At 55.1% G+C, this 16,091-nt stretch overlaps 5 protein-coding genes across 5 annotated transcripts; 2 read left to right on the forward strand and 3 right to left on the reverse strand.

Annotated features, from left to right (window-relative positions):
* Positions 1 to 3,187: 3,187 nt before the first annotated feature.
* On the forward strand, positions 3,188 to 4,235 carry JN550_009223 (uncharacterized protein; the record flags this gene model as incomplete). The annotated part of the gene is made up of 2 exons (XM_049321272.1): positions 3,188 to 3,417; positions 3,500 to 4,235. The coding sequence occupies 2 exons, from the start codon at positions 3,188 to 3,190 to the stop codon at positions 4,233 to 4,235; spliced, it is 966 nt and encodes a 321-aa protein (XP_049168799.1).
* A 977-nt stretch (positions 4,236 to 5,212) lies between these two features.
* JN550_009224 (uncharacterized protein) lies at positions 5,213 to 6,034 on the reverse strand (the record flags this gene model as incomplete). The annotated part of the gene is made up of 1 exon (XM_049321273.1): positions 5,213 to 6,034. The coding sequence occupies one exon, from the start codon at positions 6,032 to 6,034 to the stop codon at positions 5,213 to 5,215; it is 822 nt and encodes a 273-aa protein (XP_049168800.1).
* Positions 6,035 to 6,409: 375 nt separating this feature from the next.
* On the reverse strand, positions 6,410 to 10,593 carry JN550_009225 (uncharacterized protein; the record flags this gene model as incomplete). Its single annotated transcript, XM_049321274.1, has 5 exons — positions 6,410 to 6,741; positions 6,942 to 7,050; positions 7,511 to 8,987; positions 9,359 to 10,472; positions 10,533 to 10,593. 5 exons carry the CDS (start codon positions 10,591 to 10,593, stop codon positions 6,410 to 6,412), a joined length of 3,093 nt encoding a protein of 1,030 aa, XP_049168801.1.
* An 893-nt stretch (positions 10,594 to 11,486) lies between these two features.
* JN550_009226 (uncharacterized protein) lies at positions 11,487 to 12,440 on the forward strand (the record flags this gene model as incomplete). The annotated part of the gene is made up of 1 exon (XM_049321275.1): positions 11,487 to 12,440. One exon carries the CDS (start codon positions 11,487 to 11,489, stop codon positions 12,438 to 12,440), a length of 954 nt encoding a protein of 317 aa, XP_049168802.1.
* Positions 12,441 to 12,779: 339 nt separating this feature from the next.
* Positions 12,780 to 15,145, reverse strand: JN550_009227 (uncharacterized protein; the record flags this gene model as incomplete). Its single annotated transcript, XM_049321276.1, has 6 exons — positions 12,780 to 12,827; positions 12,906 to 13,253; positions 13,308 to 13,503; positions 13,555 to 14,297; positions 14,359 to 14,838; positions 14,984 to 15,145. 6 exons carry the CDS (start codon positions 15,143 to 15,145, stop codon positions 12,780 to 12,782), a joined length of 1,977 nt encoding a protein of 658 aa, XP_049168803.1.
* Positions 15,146 to 16,091: the final 946 nt, after the last annotated feature.

Consider the following 16,091-nt stretch of genomic DNA (forward strand, 5'->3'; position numbering starts at 1 on the left):
GCACACACATACACGCCCCCCTCAAGCCCCTCTACAGCCGCGCGCCGTCCCACCCACGGCTTTCAGGTGCTAGGGCTGCCCTCTCGCAAACCCACAGCGCTGCCAGAGCACAGGTCTACTGTAGATATGGATCCATCCATGGGTGGCCCAGATCAAGTCGCAATCCCTAGCACTGCCCTGGCCAGACGGAGGGGGGAGTCGGTGGCTTCGGTGGAACTCCACCCACACCATACCACGCTGCTCAGCTTCTTCTGGTGTCCTACCCAATTCGCGGCTGCACGAGTCGTACGGTCCCTGAAGTTGGGAACGTACTGTATCTGTACTATAGTACTAGCAAACCACCCCTAGAGTCCTGCATAGCACAGCTGCAGACCAAGCTACCTGGGGCCTGGCTTGTCGCGGTCTGAAAGAAGGCGAGCAGCCATCGGGGGTTTTTGGGCCTATCAGACGCCAGCCAAGAAACAAGCAGCGTTGGCATTGTGCGTGGCCATGCGTTCGCCAGAGGGTTCAAACAGCCCCTTGACCAGGTATGCGTGTGGATGTCGGTAAAGTCTGGAGAGCGCTGCCGGCTTGCATTGCAGTGCGGTAGATCATGGTTCATGACTGTGACGCACGCCATCAATGGGAGTTCAGAGGGCCGGCTCGATGGGTACAGCCCCAGGCCCTAGAAAAGCAGCGACCTGAAGGTACCCAGGGCGTGCATAGGCTGACCGCCAGTTCATCAGCCCCAGAAGGGTTATTCCCGGTCACGAAGCATTGACGAGCTGCTACCTGGGGGGGACCCATTGTGACATTGTTCACCATTTTGCATTGTGTGGTTATCGGACGTCGTCGAGACAAGCCTCATCTAACAGCGTGCGTATGATGTCGCAACAGAACTCGGCAGCATGTTGAAGCCCGCACAGACGTCGGGCTGTCTGCATTCTGCTGCACCAGAGCCCCATTGCCCGTTTCCCCATGAACAAAGAGCCTTGTTGCTTGGATCTAACGTGCCGGGAAGGCGAGAACCCTTGAGAACAGACACCTCCCTCCTCGCTTGTGCGGTTAACGCTCTCCGATCTCACACCTCATCTATCTATAGGCGGACGAGCGCGCTACAGAAGAGGGTCCCGTCCTGGGCAGCGGGTACATTCTAGGTAGGTATCGTAGGTCTCTAGGCTACTTCGAGCAAGTTGTTCCCCTTTCCGAGCAATGCCGTAACCCAGAATGGACATTGTTGCCAAACCCCCAAGCAGAGTTTGTGCACGCGCACCCAACTGGCATAGGACATACAGTTTCAGAGTCCCACTGATGTATGCATTCTCATGGCAGCCACCTGATCGTCCCATTCAGAAGCGATCTGCTCTGTGCTGGTTTCTTTCGAAGCCTCTTTCCCGCCCTATGCTAGCCGGAGTGGTTCCTCTAACCCTAGATGGGTCCCGTACAGCCCTGGATGATGCTTGATGTGCGTCTGCAATCCTGGCCCATTCCCCGGGTCATCAGACTACTGCAAAACAAATGCAGTTGTTCGCAGGCACAAGTCTACCTACTTACAAGGTACCTTGGTTCGATCTCCTGCTAGTTTCTCGAGACTAAGCTGACCAGCAATACCCTGTCTGGAAATTCGACCTTGAACTCCTTTGGAACACTAGGCACGTCTTGAGTTGGAAAATCATGGTGCTCTATTTTGCTTCTTCAGTCAGAGGGTTGAACTATGCGCTATTAATTCCTCGGATCTGATCTTTGCCTAGCGTGACGGCCGAGCAGGAAGGGGAAAGAGTAACTTAGTAGAGTTGTTCGCTGCGAGCTCATGCATGATTTCGTGGCCATGCCATCAGCCCCTAGTCGATAGCTCGCATGGCCAACAACTCACCTGTTTGACTTACATCTCAACACCATCTACGATCCTGGTACGCCCCGGCTTCTTACGCCCGTCAAGTTTCCAACAGGTGTGTGGTTCAAGGTTTGTCTTGTGGACATGTCCAACTTTTCCCGTTCAGTGTGTGCCCGCGAGCATGGTTTACACCAGAAACAGAGCTGGGTAGTAAAACAGGTGTGAATTACCTCACTGGCTGCCAGCTGGGCTCTGTTATAGTTGAGTGACTTTACATATAGTGCCTGTCGTCTCCCGACCCACAACCGTATTGTTTTTACACTCCCTATCCTATCCCACCCCCCTCCCTGGTCGACATTCCTCTTTTGGTGCCCCTTGGACCTGACCTTGTCACCTGGACCCTGGTTCTCGTTCCCCCACTGCTACCATTACCGCCTTCATCAACCTAGAAGCCTCCTGTCAGTGATTTCTTCGGAAAACCTTCTTTTATATTTTCTTTTTTTTGAATCCCTAATTCTGCACGGCGCGTGCTCCCGACGTGGACCTCCACTACCCAACTTTAGTTCTATAATGACACTCCACAGGTTATGGTGACAGTCGAAAAAAGTACCCCTGGCCAGCGCAACCCTGGAAAGCTACTTAGCCTTCTTGACGTATTCATTCGCCTGCCGCTGCCTCAAGAAGACTCACTTGGTTGTCACTTACATCGCTCATTGGTGGACAGCTGCCTGAAAAGCGCCCGATCATGTTCACATATCCCAAAACACGAGCCACGCTTCATCAAACCTGACTCTCTGCTTCCAGGATCTTCCCCCTTCCTCGATTTCTGGCCAGCAGACGCACCATCCTTCCCATCTACACATTTCACGCTACAACATAAAACTCAAAACACTTCGAGAGTATCCTTGGTGTATCGACGACAACTTTCACCGTGGCCGGTCTAATTCCGTCTGTGTTCTTTGCTTTACGGCGCTGAGAATCACCTTAAGAGAAGCTTGGAATAATAGTGGGAGACTGTCTATGGTGAAGGCAGCAAAACCCAGCGAGGATCCATCAAACCCCACGTTGTGTACAGCCTGCGGTCTCGAGCCTGCGTGATATCACTTACAGCGCTCGCTCCATGATAAACTGGCCTGACCTAGGCTGTGTGGGTGACCTACCGGCATCGTGGATATCGCCTCCCTCCTCAAGGCTGCCGACTCAAATGAGTCCTCTGTGTCTCCTGCGCAACCCACCTACCCTGTGTCAGTAACTCCCACCTCCGCCGTGGCTACTACAACATCGACCGCGCCCGTAGGGCCTCCCCTATACGCAGCGCCGCCTCGTCTGGGACCCGCCTCGGGACCCGGTCTGGTCGTCTCCGGGAAACGCAGCATGCCGCCACATGCCTCCGAGTCACCGGCCAAGAAACAGAGCAAATGGTCGCCCGAGGAAGATGCCCTGATCATCGAGCTGCGTGGGAGTGGGATGAAGTGGGAGGACATCTCCAAGAGGTTGCCAGGACGGAGTGCCATCAGCTGTCGACTTCACTATCAGAACTACCTGGAACGAAGAAGCGAGTGGGATGAAGAAAGGAAAACAAAACTGGCACGACTGTACGATAGGTAGGTTGTTCTTCGCGGCCCGGAAACTCCTCCTTCTGCGCCTCGCTTCGCAGGAGCAGTAACTAACTAACGACCACCACAGGCTGAAACCGGAGATGTGGGCAAAAGTTGCAGAGGAGATGGCAGTTCCCTGGAGAGCAGCAGAGGCGATGCATTGGCAACTGGGCGAGCAGGAGATGGCACGCCGGGCTGGCGTTGTGCCGTTTGCCCTCTCGGCACATGGGCCTGACAATATGCAACAACAACAACAACAAGGGGTAGTTGGCCGGGCGCCGCCATCCCGAGGGCACGCCCACTCCCGATCCCAGGGGAGCATATTTCGTGACACCGTCGACCCCTCGAGAGCCTACGGCCGCGGCATGCCGACCCTGCCACCTGGCCTGCCGGGGCGGCCTCTGGGTCCCGGCCCGGGTCCTGGCCCGCGCAAAGAGGCCGGCCCTCCTCCCCACCTGCCAACACACCTCGAACACGGCGAACCGATGGCGTATTCCCACTCCGGGGGCGGGCCGCTCGCGCCCATCCACTCGCAGAGCCAGGCGCGCCCGGGCATGCTGCCTGGTCTGGCGGAGCTGACCACGGGTGTCAGCCCGTACAGCACCCCGGCCTACTCGGTGGGCGTTCCGAGCGCGAGTCCCGCCCAGAGCGCCACGGCGAGCCCAGGACCCTTCCTGCCGGCGTTGAGCTACCCTCCCCTGGAGCCGGCGGGCTCGAAACGCCGGCGTAGCCCGGAGCTGGGCCCGCCGGATCCGAACCGTCGGCGACACCTGGACCCGCGGTCCGACCACCTGGACAAGACGATCCCGCGGCATATGCCGTGACATAAAGGCGGAAATTTCTCCTATTCGGCACCAGGGCGTTAGAGCGGCCGAGCGCGTTTCTAAACAGGCGTCCAGGGGGGAGCGAAACCATCGATTCTTCGTTCTTCTGCTTTTCGACATCCTCTTCTTCTGCATTTCGGTATCCTACATATTCGACAAAGACTTCGCGAGACATAACGCTGCATGGGTCGGAGCGAGCATCAAACAACATGAAATTCATTGTTTCACCATTTTTTTCAACCTTTTGGTCCCAGCAGAATCATTGGGCAAAAGGAGGGAGTAGGGGCTTAGGGAGTGCATGGACGGACATGGGACCTGGCGGCTTTCATTTACATGATCGACCACTTGAGATAACTTGGAAAGAGAGCACGCACGCAAGAGGCATAGCAGGGTAATTGGTCTATTCTTGAATGTATTTTGTTGCGGTTTTCTGCTTTGTGGTTGGAGAAAAAAAGAGAGAGGTGGTGTGTTTTCCAAATAGGGCGCAAGGAAGCCGCGGAACGGCCGACGGGACAGGGACTGTTGATGATTGAAGACGATGAGAGACGAAGGAGCAAGAAGCGGGCTAGGCATTTGGGATACAAAAGGCAGGACGGAGGCGAGCAGTGCCGGAGTCTGCGTTGGTAACCGGAGTATGGAGAGAGCGTTTTTGCTTTGTTTTTGTTTTCTTCCACCTTGTCACTTATTTTTTTTTGGCCCTGGGTAAAACATTATCTGAGGCAGCATATCATGTGGTGGATGTTGGGAATGCCACTACTTGAAAACTTGTCGTTTTTTGTCTCTGGTTCACAATGCCTCGATAGACAGCAGCTTTGGGATTTAGACCTTGTTGGCGTGAGAGGGGGTGTGTAGCCAAAAGAAAGGGGGCTTCGGCATGGGAAGGAAGATAGGCCCTACCATGTAATTGCCCTGAGCATTTAAAATGTTGCAAATTTTACACATGAAATACGTGGACGATATCTTTTACTTCTTTGCTTTTAATTGATTCGACTGGCTACAGCCCACCAGTTGTCTTTGTCGTAGCCACTATCTAGAACTTTGCCCCCGACGGCGACGACGTCTTCCTCGAGCTCGCCCTTCCTATACAAGTGGTAGTACCGCTGATAGGTCGTGTCGCCGCCGCCGCCGTCGGCCGTCTTGGTCTTGCTCTTGAAGACCCACGGCACCAACTGGTCCTGGTCGGCGCCCTCGTCCCAGCCGCGCCTGCTGTTGGACTGCTCCAGGGCCCAGACGTAGACCAATATCTTGCCGCCTCCGCTGTCCGGCCGCACGCACTCCAGCAGCGCCCGCACGGCCTCCTGCCTCCGCTGCCGGGTGGACATGTGGTGGATGACGGCGACGCAGATGGCGAAGTCGGCCTTGCCGGGCGGGAAGGGCAGGGCCAGGCCGTCGGCGACGGCGACGTCACAGCGCCTGTCGCCGCCGTGGTCGCGGGCGATGCGCACGAGGTTGGCGCTGCGGTCCGAGCCCACGATGTGGACGTGCGGGTTGACGGCCAGGTACTTGCCATTGCCGCAGCCGACGTCCAGGCCCACGGCGCCGGGGGGGAGCGAGAGCAGGAAGGAGGCGATGACGGGCCACGGCTTGTAGCGGGTGGCCGAGAAGTGCGAGGCAATGGACTCGTAGACGCTGTGCACGTGCTGCTGCTCGTACGACTCCGCATCGGCCCCGGGAGCAATCACGGGAGCGGCCGAGCTAGCCGCGGCCTGGGGGGCGGCGGCGGCGGTGGCAGCAGTGGTGATGGCCACGGGGGGTGCGGCTACAGCATCGCCCTCAGCTCCCTGGCCTGGTTTTGTCATGGCTCCTCGTGGCGGCTGCTGCTGCGGTGTGGCCGGGGAAATCACTGCCACTCCTGGTTGCTGTCACCGCTTCTTTTTGAGTTGTGTCGGTGACGTTGCCCAACAAATGGTGGAGTTGGGTTGTAGTGATGCGTTGTCCCTGGCGGCACCCTTTTTTTTTTTACCCTTCTCCCTCGCTGACAGCAACCCAGCGACCTGCTAAACTTAGTGGGTATACTGTAGGGATGAGGGTGGTGGCTGGCTGGCTGGCTGGCTGGCTGGCTGCTGCTACTGCCGCTACTAGGGCCGCGACATGGGCCATAACATGGGGGCGCAGACATGTGCCGAGATTTCTCTGCTTGTGGCGTGTCCCGAGATGCTGGTTCCATGCCCTCGCTACGGCGTTGGCCTCTCGTCGTGCAGCTGCATGGCGGCCTGGGGTGCCTGGGGCATGCTGGCGACGCGGCAGCACTGCTGGATCTGGGAGGATGGGTTTGGGCGGGCTGGAGATGGGCTCGCAGACAGCGTCATGCAGCCGTCGTCTTGTTGATAAGGTTCGTTGCAACCTCCTTCTGCGGCCGCGGATCGCGTTTTGGGCTTGCACCTCGTCTCGCTTCTCGTTTCTTCGCTTGCGCAGACGCGGCAGACGTCGCCGTCCTGCAGCTCGCCCACTCGAATTGCCGTCCCAGGAAGCCGGTTCGAATAGGCCGTGTCACCGACCAAATAGGCTTGTCTTCTCACCGTGTTAGTTACAAACTATATGCTACCTACTATAACCCGGCCCCCAGCAATGATGTCCCGTTATACGAGATCTCGACCGTGTACAGTACAATGGAACATTGTTACACTAAAAGTAATGCATATCCAAGCAAGTCTTTCTTTCCATGCCACGTCTGTGGTGTCATACGTAATACTCGCATGAACATACATCCTTGGCTCCAAGGGTTTCTCTGGTGTCTGAGCGTGCTGCAAGCTCCCGAAACAAGCTTATTGGATGGGGCATCGTTCGGGACTTTTGCATCGTCGGGTCCCCAAACCTGACTGATGTCTTAGATTGGAATCTGATGCGGGTTTGAATTGACTGCATGACTCGGGCTGGCGCTACTATAAGGTATTTCTCCGAACGGTGTTCGTCTCATCAAGACCAATCACTATCCTGACCTCCGGTGTTCAATCAGCACGATCGTTGGCCTCCCGGGCTTTCCTATCCAACCGCTTCTTTTCATCCACGCCCCGACGCTTGTTGCACTCGGAAGTTCATATTTCCAGGAAGCAAGTCGTGCCTTGGTAGGCGATCTGTTCTACAGATGTTTAATACCATAACCGCCAATTCCGGGTTGCGTGCATCTTATCTTCTCGCATAGCTCTATATTCTGTGTCTTCGGCAATGTCGACTCAGTCTACGGCAAGTTTCTGTTTAGTGGCTTCTGAAAGCGTCGACCAGGTAGACGTAGTATGCATAACAGCTATCAAACTTGCACAGACGCAGTGAATAACCCGGTCCATAAACTTCTCCACGTATCCGGTGTCGTGATGCCGTGAGTCAAACACGGCGAACAGGCTTAACTGTGCGCCCCAAGAGCCAAGGAATAGTGCCACGCCGGAACCGATCGGTTCACTGGCAGCTGCGACCTTGGTCAGTTCAAAAGCTCCATACTTTGCCTTAACCACGTTGTCTATATTGCCAACGGACGATAGAGCCACCGGGCAAAAGTTTCCGTCTGACACAGCATGCGGGTTTGCACCTGGAGCTGGGGTGATGGACTTGAAAACCGATGGGCTCAATGTGACTTGGTCATCTTCGAGGCAAGCTGGACGTATTGTTTTGAAGAAATCTCTGACTGAGGTTGCAATTTGGGGTAGGCCGTCTGCTTTTGTCTTGCCGCTCTTGCTCGGCACGATCAGATCTATTCCAAGAGCCTGAGCGGAGACGGTGTGATACGCGGCAGCGACATGACTAGATGTATTATAGGGTGGCTCGCAGTACGGACGAAGGTTGATCATGCTCTGGTTGGCATAGCGGACAGTGTAAGCGTCATCCTCGCGAAGCTGCATGTCGGCCAGAGCCAATGCCAAAGCCGCCGTAAAAACGTGTGTGACGCTCACGCCGGGGCCAATGACTTTACACCCGCGCAGAATCAGGTCGGTCACATCCTTGGGAAGGTAGTGAGGGAGATATTGGATCCGAGAGGTAGATCCCGCACCAGCGCTGGAGGGGAGACCAAGAAGGCGTTGTTGCGTGTAGATGGTGGCATTCTCCTTCTGGATCTGGTGTAAGCGTTTGGTCTGAGCCTCAGACAAGATATTGGGAATCCGGGCGGCTAGACGGAGGCACGGGGAAAGCCTTATCTGTTCCTCTCCCCATCGTAGTGCTGCATATTTAGCTCCTTGTTCGTATGCCACGGCAGCATGATGGAACAAATGGTCGACTAGATGCAAAATACCAACACCATCAGTGAGATCGTGAGGACACCGGAGAAAGGCAGTCTGGCCAAGCTCAGCCTTAGCCTTGACCAGAAAGAGGGTAGGAGTTTTGAACGTCGGTGAACTGTTGTTAAACCACTCAAGTGCTCCGCCGTCAGTGTGAACAATCTTGAATGTGGACTGCAACCATTCCTCCTCTTGGCTGGCGTCTTCGAATGACGAATAAACCCTCTTCGATCCGCCAAGCGCCTTGTCTTCGATGTGAGAGCCTAATGTGGGATGTTCGTAGCGCAGTCGGACCCACGCATTTCGAAAGGCAGCCTCTATCCGACGATCAGCGCCATCAGCTATACTAACAGCGACAAAGGTGGCAAAGCCTGTGAGCGGATAGCAGCCGTCGTCTCCCCGTGCTGAGCGCCTGTAGAACTCTTCGCATTCATCAATGTCCCGTTCCCACACGCCATGGGTAGACTGATGCCATTGGCAGCGAGAAGACGATGCTTCTGATAGAGCCATTGGCCTTGCGATGTCGGGTTCGGATTCCAGCGTCCTAGAATATAAGTAGATTCGAGCAGGCCTTGACTACTTGCAAGTATGAATGGTTGAGGAGCAGCCAGCCAATCGCCTAGTAAATAAACAAGAGATGGATGCCAAGAAGAAGTCGCGGCGGTGTAAATATCCATGTATCTATATACAGCAAGAGCAGATGACCCATTGCTTGAGACGCGCCCTGACGCGACGTTTGTTTCTTTGTGCTCGAAAGGGTTAATTAAAAACATTCGTAAGGCAGCAGCTCGGCTATTCAGTTAAGCTCGCCAGGCAGCAGCATCCTGCAGTAAAGTAGTCTTTATAAAGTCTTAACAACAGCTCATTGGCTGCTTAAACGCCAAACTCGATTCATGCGTAGCCTATACCCATTACTGATTACCCGTGTTCAGCGGGCTCTTCGGGTCGTACACATCTGTCGTGATGAGGTCGGGGTACTTGACGTCTCCCTGCTTTAGGACCTCCTCCATGACCTCCATGATCACAATACTTTCCGACAGGGGCAACGTAGCACTTTCTTTCTTTCCGTCGCGGAGACATCTGGCGCACTCGTCGGCTTCCCAGAACATGCCGTGGCCCCAGTTACGCTCTTTGTCCTGAGGAATCGGACAGTCAATGACCTCCACCTTTCCATTACAATCTGACTTAACCACTCGATACTGCAGTGGCTTAAACGCCGGGCCCATAACCTGGATTTCTCCGAGGGGTCCCTGGATCTTGATTGCCGGCCCGCCACTGTTGTGACCATCCGTGTCAGTGTTAATACGCAGGCATGTCATTCCAACTCCCATGCTCTTGTGCTTTGGGAATTGCACGACAACCGTCGTCATCTCATCCGCGCCCGTCGTATACTTGTTGATTGCCCCGACAACGTTAGGCTTCTCCTTTTCGCTCTCCGGCTGACAATGATACAGGATCTGGAAGAGCCATGTCAGTGAGTAGATGCCCAGATCCAGCAAAGCGCCTCCGGCCAAATCCGGATTCACCATCCGGTGCTCGTCTGGGAAGTCGATCCGGCCGTTTGGTGCATCCTTGCCGAACGAGTTATCGGCAATGACTCTGTAGACGGGGCCGATGACACCAGACTGGACCATCTCCCGAACCTTGACGCTAAGTGGGAAGTAGCGGGTCCAGACTGCCTCCATGAGAAAGAGGTTCTTTGCCTTGGCCTTGTCAACCAGCTTCTTGGCCTGAGCAGCAGTCACAGTGAAGGCCTTCTCGCAGAGGACATTCTTGCCGGCTTCTAGGGCAAGCATGGCGTTCTGGAAATGGTGAGAGTGCGGTGTGGCGACGTAGACAATGTCCACATCAGGGTCGGCTACAAGTTCAGCGTACGACCCGTACGTCTTGACTCCGTCTGGTGCCTTCACCTTGCTCAGGAAGCTCTCGGCGCTGGCCTTGGAGCTGGATGAAGCAACAGCCACCAGCTTGTGCGCGATGTCGTGGACATCGCGTGTTGCAGGGTTGGTAAGCAGATCCTTGGTGAACGCTAGAGAATATGATTAGCTTTTGGCAGTAGAATATGTACGCTCGACTGTTCCGAACTGACTCTGGGCAATTCCACCAGTTGCCATAATACCCCACCTGACGGTATAAGGTTCCGACGCCATGGTTCAAGAAGGGGAGTGGTGATGAATGGAACAAGTTGTCTGGCTTCAGATGCAAACAGATTGCAGGCCCTGTTCTCTGAGAAATAACAGAAAAGGGTACTGAGGAAATTTTGGGAAGAGTGTGCTGGGAGAGAGGGATTAATTCACGGAAGCTACGTTCCATTCCAAATCATTGTCCCGCCATCAGTCAAGTGGGGTAATAGATGCATGTCTCATTAATTGAGACCCAGCATCAACGAGTGTACCACAGCGGAGCGCTCTTCGTTCATAAATAAGTGCAGAGCCTTTTTCTACTGTCATAGGCCTTTTACAGATGTATGCTAACATGACCATATTTTTTCAGAATGACTATACTCTGCCTTGCCTATGGCAGCCATCGTGGTCAGAACTTCTCATTCAGCGAACGACGTCATACAATGCCGCTATACGCAGATAAATACCCCACTGTCAAGGTCGATGAATCTCGGTAGGAGCTGCCGCGTTTTGATAGCATTTTACTACATTTGCATGATTAAAATATGTATCCGGTGCTTGGACGCTTCAACATACAAGCACATGCAGAATCACTTGTATCTCAATCCTTCCAATGAGCAGCGCATAGTAATCCAGATACATGTAGTCTCATAGTCAGTTCAGACAGAACCTAGCCTTTCAAAATTGTTGACTAGGAACTCAAAAGATCCTTCGATATGATCTGCCTCTCCAATCTGCACGTTCCCTCATTGCACAAGGCTGTGTGATACGTTGGTTCCATGGATCAAATCGATAACGTTGCCTCTTTACAGATTGCCACAAAAGCAATGCCCTGGCTATCAAGGACACCCAGATCCCACATCCTTCGTTTAGCCAACCCAGCTCACGCCAATCCAGCCAGTCTATCTACATCCAGAGCCATGGCGACAGCCCAGCAGACCTCGGCGCTGACCAGGGACCTCACGCTGCGCGGCGGGCCGGCCGTCCCCACCACCATGACGCCGCGCCTGGTGTACGGCACGGCGTGGAAGAAGGACCGCACGGCGGACCTGGTGCATCAGGCGCTGCGGAGCGGGTTCCGCGGCGTCGACACGGCCGCGCAGCCGCGGCACTACCAGGAGCGGCTGGTGGGCGACGGGGTGCGGCGCGCCGTGGCCGAGGGCGCCGTGGCCCGCCGCGCCGACCTGTTCCTGCAGACCAAGTTCACGTCCGTCGACGGCCAGGACCGCGCCGATATGCCGTACGACCCGGCGGCGCCGCTCGAGGCCCAGGTCCACGCCTCGGTGGCCTCGTCGCTGGAGAATCTTGCGGTGCCGGACGGCGAAGGCGGCGCCCCCTACCTCGACAGCCTAGTGCTGCACTCCCCGCTGCGCACCGTCAAGGACACGCTGACGGTGTGGCGGGCGCTTTCGACGTACGTGCCAGAGAGGATCCGGCATCTGGGCATCGCCAACGCGCCGCTGGGGGTGGTGGAGCTGCTGTTCGAGGCGCCCGACGTTGCTGTCCGGCCATCCGTAGTGCAGAACCGGTTCTACGGCGACACGGGCTACGAGACGGAGCTGCGGGCCTTCTGCCGCGCGCAGGGCGTCGTGTTCCAGACCTTCTGGACGCTGACGGGCAACCCGCGGCTGCTGCGGAGCGAGGTCGTCGGCGGGCTGGCGCGGGCCGTCGGCGTCGAGAAGGAGGTGGCGTACTATGCGCTGGTGCTGGGGCTTGAGGGCACGACGATCCTGGATGGCACGACCAGCGAGGAGCACATGGAGGCAGACCTGGAAGGAGTCGAGAAGATCGGCCGGTGGGCTGAGGGGGAGGGCAAGGAGGTGTGGTTGTCGGCGTTGGGAAAATTCAAGGAGTTGATCAAGGAGCAAGAGTAGCCCCGACCCTTAGCTGTTGGTTTACAGTAGTACTCAGTACAAGTCATAATTTAATTACAGCGTCAACAACAGATGGGGTCTCAAGAATACGATTATGTGGTCCGTCTTTCGGGGCAACTACTTGTATTTGCCGTGCTGTAACTCTTATTCAGATACATCACTCCCTGAAATCCGGACAGAATCCCGCTTCACAGGTCATGTATCCAGCGTGTAGCCCCTGACACTCATGCAAGAGTTTCCGCCCATGCGAATGCACAATGCACCCATAACGCCAGCGAGGGATTGGAGCCCTCATGCAATAAACCATGTATGCTCCCTGCGTTGGCGCAAGGAGGCTTTCTATGCTGTCTCTAGCTTCATCTTTCCACGGAGACCTGCTAATTCATCCTGCTTAACCACCGATTAGCATTGGATTTTTTGGTGCTGAATAAACCACCTGGCGTGTATCAACTTCAAGAGACTCACCTCAGCTTTCCTCTTCCCCAGAACTGGCTCTGGTGTACCTCGGGTGTACGGGTTGGATGTGCCCACGCCGGCAACGTTGCCAGTCACCTCCTGGTGACAGCTTGCGTGGTATATCCGGCCATCCACGTTGATGGCGTCTTCCCATACCCAGTCTCCTGCATCATCAAGATAGATCTGTTTGAAGTTCTCCTGGCAGATTGGGCACACGCTGTTCTTGAGCACGGGATCACTAGGCACGGGAATGTAGTGCAGGTTCGGCGTCTTTGATGATGAGCCCTGGGTACCACTTGCGTCACCTGGTGCTGCGATACGATCCTCGTCAATCGTCTCCCGTGTGTTAATCCAGTCCTAAAGGCTAATTAGTATTGACCGGTCATCAAGGGGCGGAAAAGATCAACCTACCGTCTCGTCAACGAACCAACTGCGGTGCTGTCCGCTCTTCTCGGCCTCGGCGATACGCTGATTGACTTTGAAATGCCAGTCCATGTGTGCCATCTTCTTCTTCTTGCCCTCGTCATCAGTCTTGAAACGTCGTCCGCAATGTGTGCATTGAGGCCCAAGGGCTTCGAACATTAACGGCACCAAATGTGGCCGGAACCTACTGCTGTGTGAGTCATCTGATTGGAACCATGATGTGCGAAGCACCTACTGTTTGAGTGATAAGGCGTTGAAAGCGATATCGCCAGTGAAGTTGTCCATTGACGGAGGTCCCGTCGGGATTCCTGGGGGTGGAAATGGCAGAGGCACCGTTGGCGTCAGGCTGGGCACTGGTGTTGACCCGCTCGATGGTGTCGCGGCCGTCAGCATACCGGCTTTTCGCAACATGCCCAACAGTGCCATGGGATCAGCAGGAGCAGCACTCTGCTGTGGCTCAGCGCGCTGCGGAGGCGGCGACCTGATGGCCACAGTTGCGGGAGGCGGCTGAGGTGTAGACGCCTGTGGTGTGCCAGAGCCTCGCGCGAGCAGCGCAGCTAGGGCGCCAGATCCCAATATAGAATCTATAGATACCTTGGGCGCGGCTGCAGGAGGGGGAGCTACTGCTACGGGCTGTGATATAGGTACAGGGGTAGGAGTTTGGGCAGGAGGTGCCCTTATTGTCACGGCGAGGCCAGCAATTTGATTCTTTATGAGCACTAACTGGTCCTGCGGCAGATTTTGGGCCTGTAGGATACCCTGCAAATCCAAGAGCGCCTTAAGCTTTGACTGTATACTAGGATCTTGTGGGTTTCGTGCAAATTCAGCTCTAAATGCCGTGATGAGGCCCTGAATGTCCTCTTTCAAAGCATCTGTACTGATGGTAGGCTGCGCAGCCATGCCATAACTCCCATGATATGGCGGCTGGAAGGCAGGTATATTTGCCGGTGGCTGTGGTGTGGACTGAGAAGACGGAGGCTAAGACTGGTTAGGCGCCATGGAAATTCATATACATAGATATCAGGTTGTTCTGACGTACCTGGTGGTAGGGGTATTGGGCTGGGGGAGGCTGTCCATGTTGGCCATAAGGAGCATTGTTAACACCTGGGATGGGCGGCGGGCCGCCTATGTACCCTCCGTTCGACTGGGACGGTGGTCGTGCGGCTGGTGGTGTCGGTGAGTCACGGTAAGGAACACCTTGTGGCATCTGCCGCCCAGGGCCCATCATCCTGCGAAGCTGCTGGTTCCCTGAAGCCCTCGCCTGCATCAATGCGTTCTCAATGGGGCGAGTGACATCCGGCGCGAAGACCGGCCGCGTGTCGATAGAACCAGGGATTGGCTCCTTCCAAGTCTTCAGCATCTCGTCCATCTTCCTACGAGTAGCCATGTCTACTGAGGCATATGCTTCCATGAAGGTGTTGTAAAGCCGCTTGCCGAAAAAGATGGTGTATGGCGTGCCCACATTCTTGACGATAGAGTCAAGAACATACAGGGCTGGAAGTTTCTTATGTGGTGCTGCCTACAAGACAAGTAAGTCAACGGCTCGAAGATGCGGAGGTTCAACAATCAAAATCTAGGCCGCCTTTGCTGATGGCCACAATATTGGCATAACATCAAGCATATACGTCAGGCGGACGTAACGACTATAGGAAAATTTAGCCTACCCTTTTGATATGGTCTTGCAGTGCTTGCGAGATGACAAGCGCTTCTTCGGTACTCTCTCGGGCGATCATGGTCAGGTTCTGAATTTCAAACCGGCTGTTCAACTGAAGCCCTTCAAGGGCATCCCGAAAGTCCTCCAGGAAGCCCTCGTCCTGGGATGCCATGTTGGTTCTATTTCACAGGTTGCGACCTTCAAGTAATGTGAAAGAGGAAGATGGGGAATATTGCTGATGGTCGGTGGGGTGAAGGCTTAGACACAGAACTCCTCTTTAAAGCTTGCACTGGGGAGAACAACAGGGCGCTGCGTCAAACAATGGTCATCACAATAGCTGATTGTCCCTCTGAAAATCTCTTCGTCAGAGAGAGGATACTGAGATCTGGAAATTTGGCCCCTCAACAGCAATCCCAGAAAAGCCAAAGAGCCAAGCTCCACTGCAAATCACTCAGAGCCGCAGCCGCGCAAGTGACTGTATCCCTTCCACGGGTCCAGGCGCTCACGTAGCTGTAGCAACCCGAGCTCCAGGATCCCTCCTACGCCTACAGGCGCACTTGCCTCTTGTAGCCGGTCGCAATCAGCTTCCACCTAGGTACCAGTATTCTGCTGATAGAAGGACCTGCAGTCAAGAAGGTGTGAGTATGATTACCCGGGCAAGGACCTCGGGGTATGGCTTCGACTCGAGGGTGGATGGCGTTGTCGTAGTGAGAAAGATGACAGGTGAGCGGGCGTCGTCAGCTTCGCGTGTCTGCGACCTGTGGGCGCCTATTTCGGGGATCCAGTGTTGATTTGAGGACAGAGCTTGGGCTGCTGGTTTTGGCTGTGGTACGGTCACGGATCTTCTGGACAGTGGTGAAAAGGTTGGTTGACAAGGAAAGACTGACGGTAGATTGAAAGAAGTCTACACGACATGCGACATGCAAGGTGCTAAACCTTGTTTGTCTGGGTCACGTGTCGGCCCTTTGCTTACGTACTGGACGTAGGTTGGCTCCCTTTATGAATCTCCAGTGCACGGCATCAAACTTGTGCCTCAATATATGAAATGCCGCCCTGACTTATGTCTACTATGCTCTAAATCATTTTTCATTACTTGCTATAAATTGAAACATTGTGAT

Source organism: Neoarthrinium moseri (assembly GCF_022829205.1).
Source record: "Neoarthrinium moseri strain CBS 164.80 chromosome Unknown scaffold41_Wmoseri_CBS_16480, whole genome shotgun sequence".
Classification (NCBI taxonomy): domain Eukaryota; kingdom Fungi; phylum Ascomycota; class Sordariomycetes; order Amphisphaeriales; family Apiosporaceae; genus Neoarthrinium; species Neoarthrinium moseri.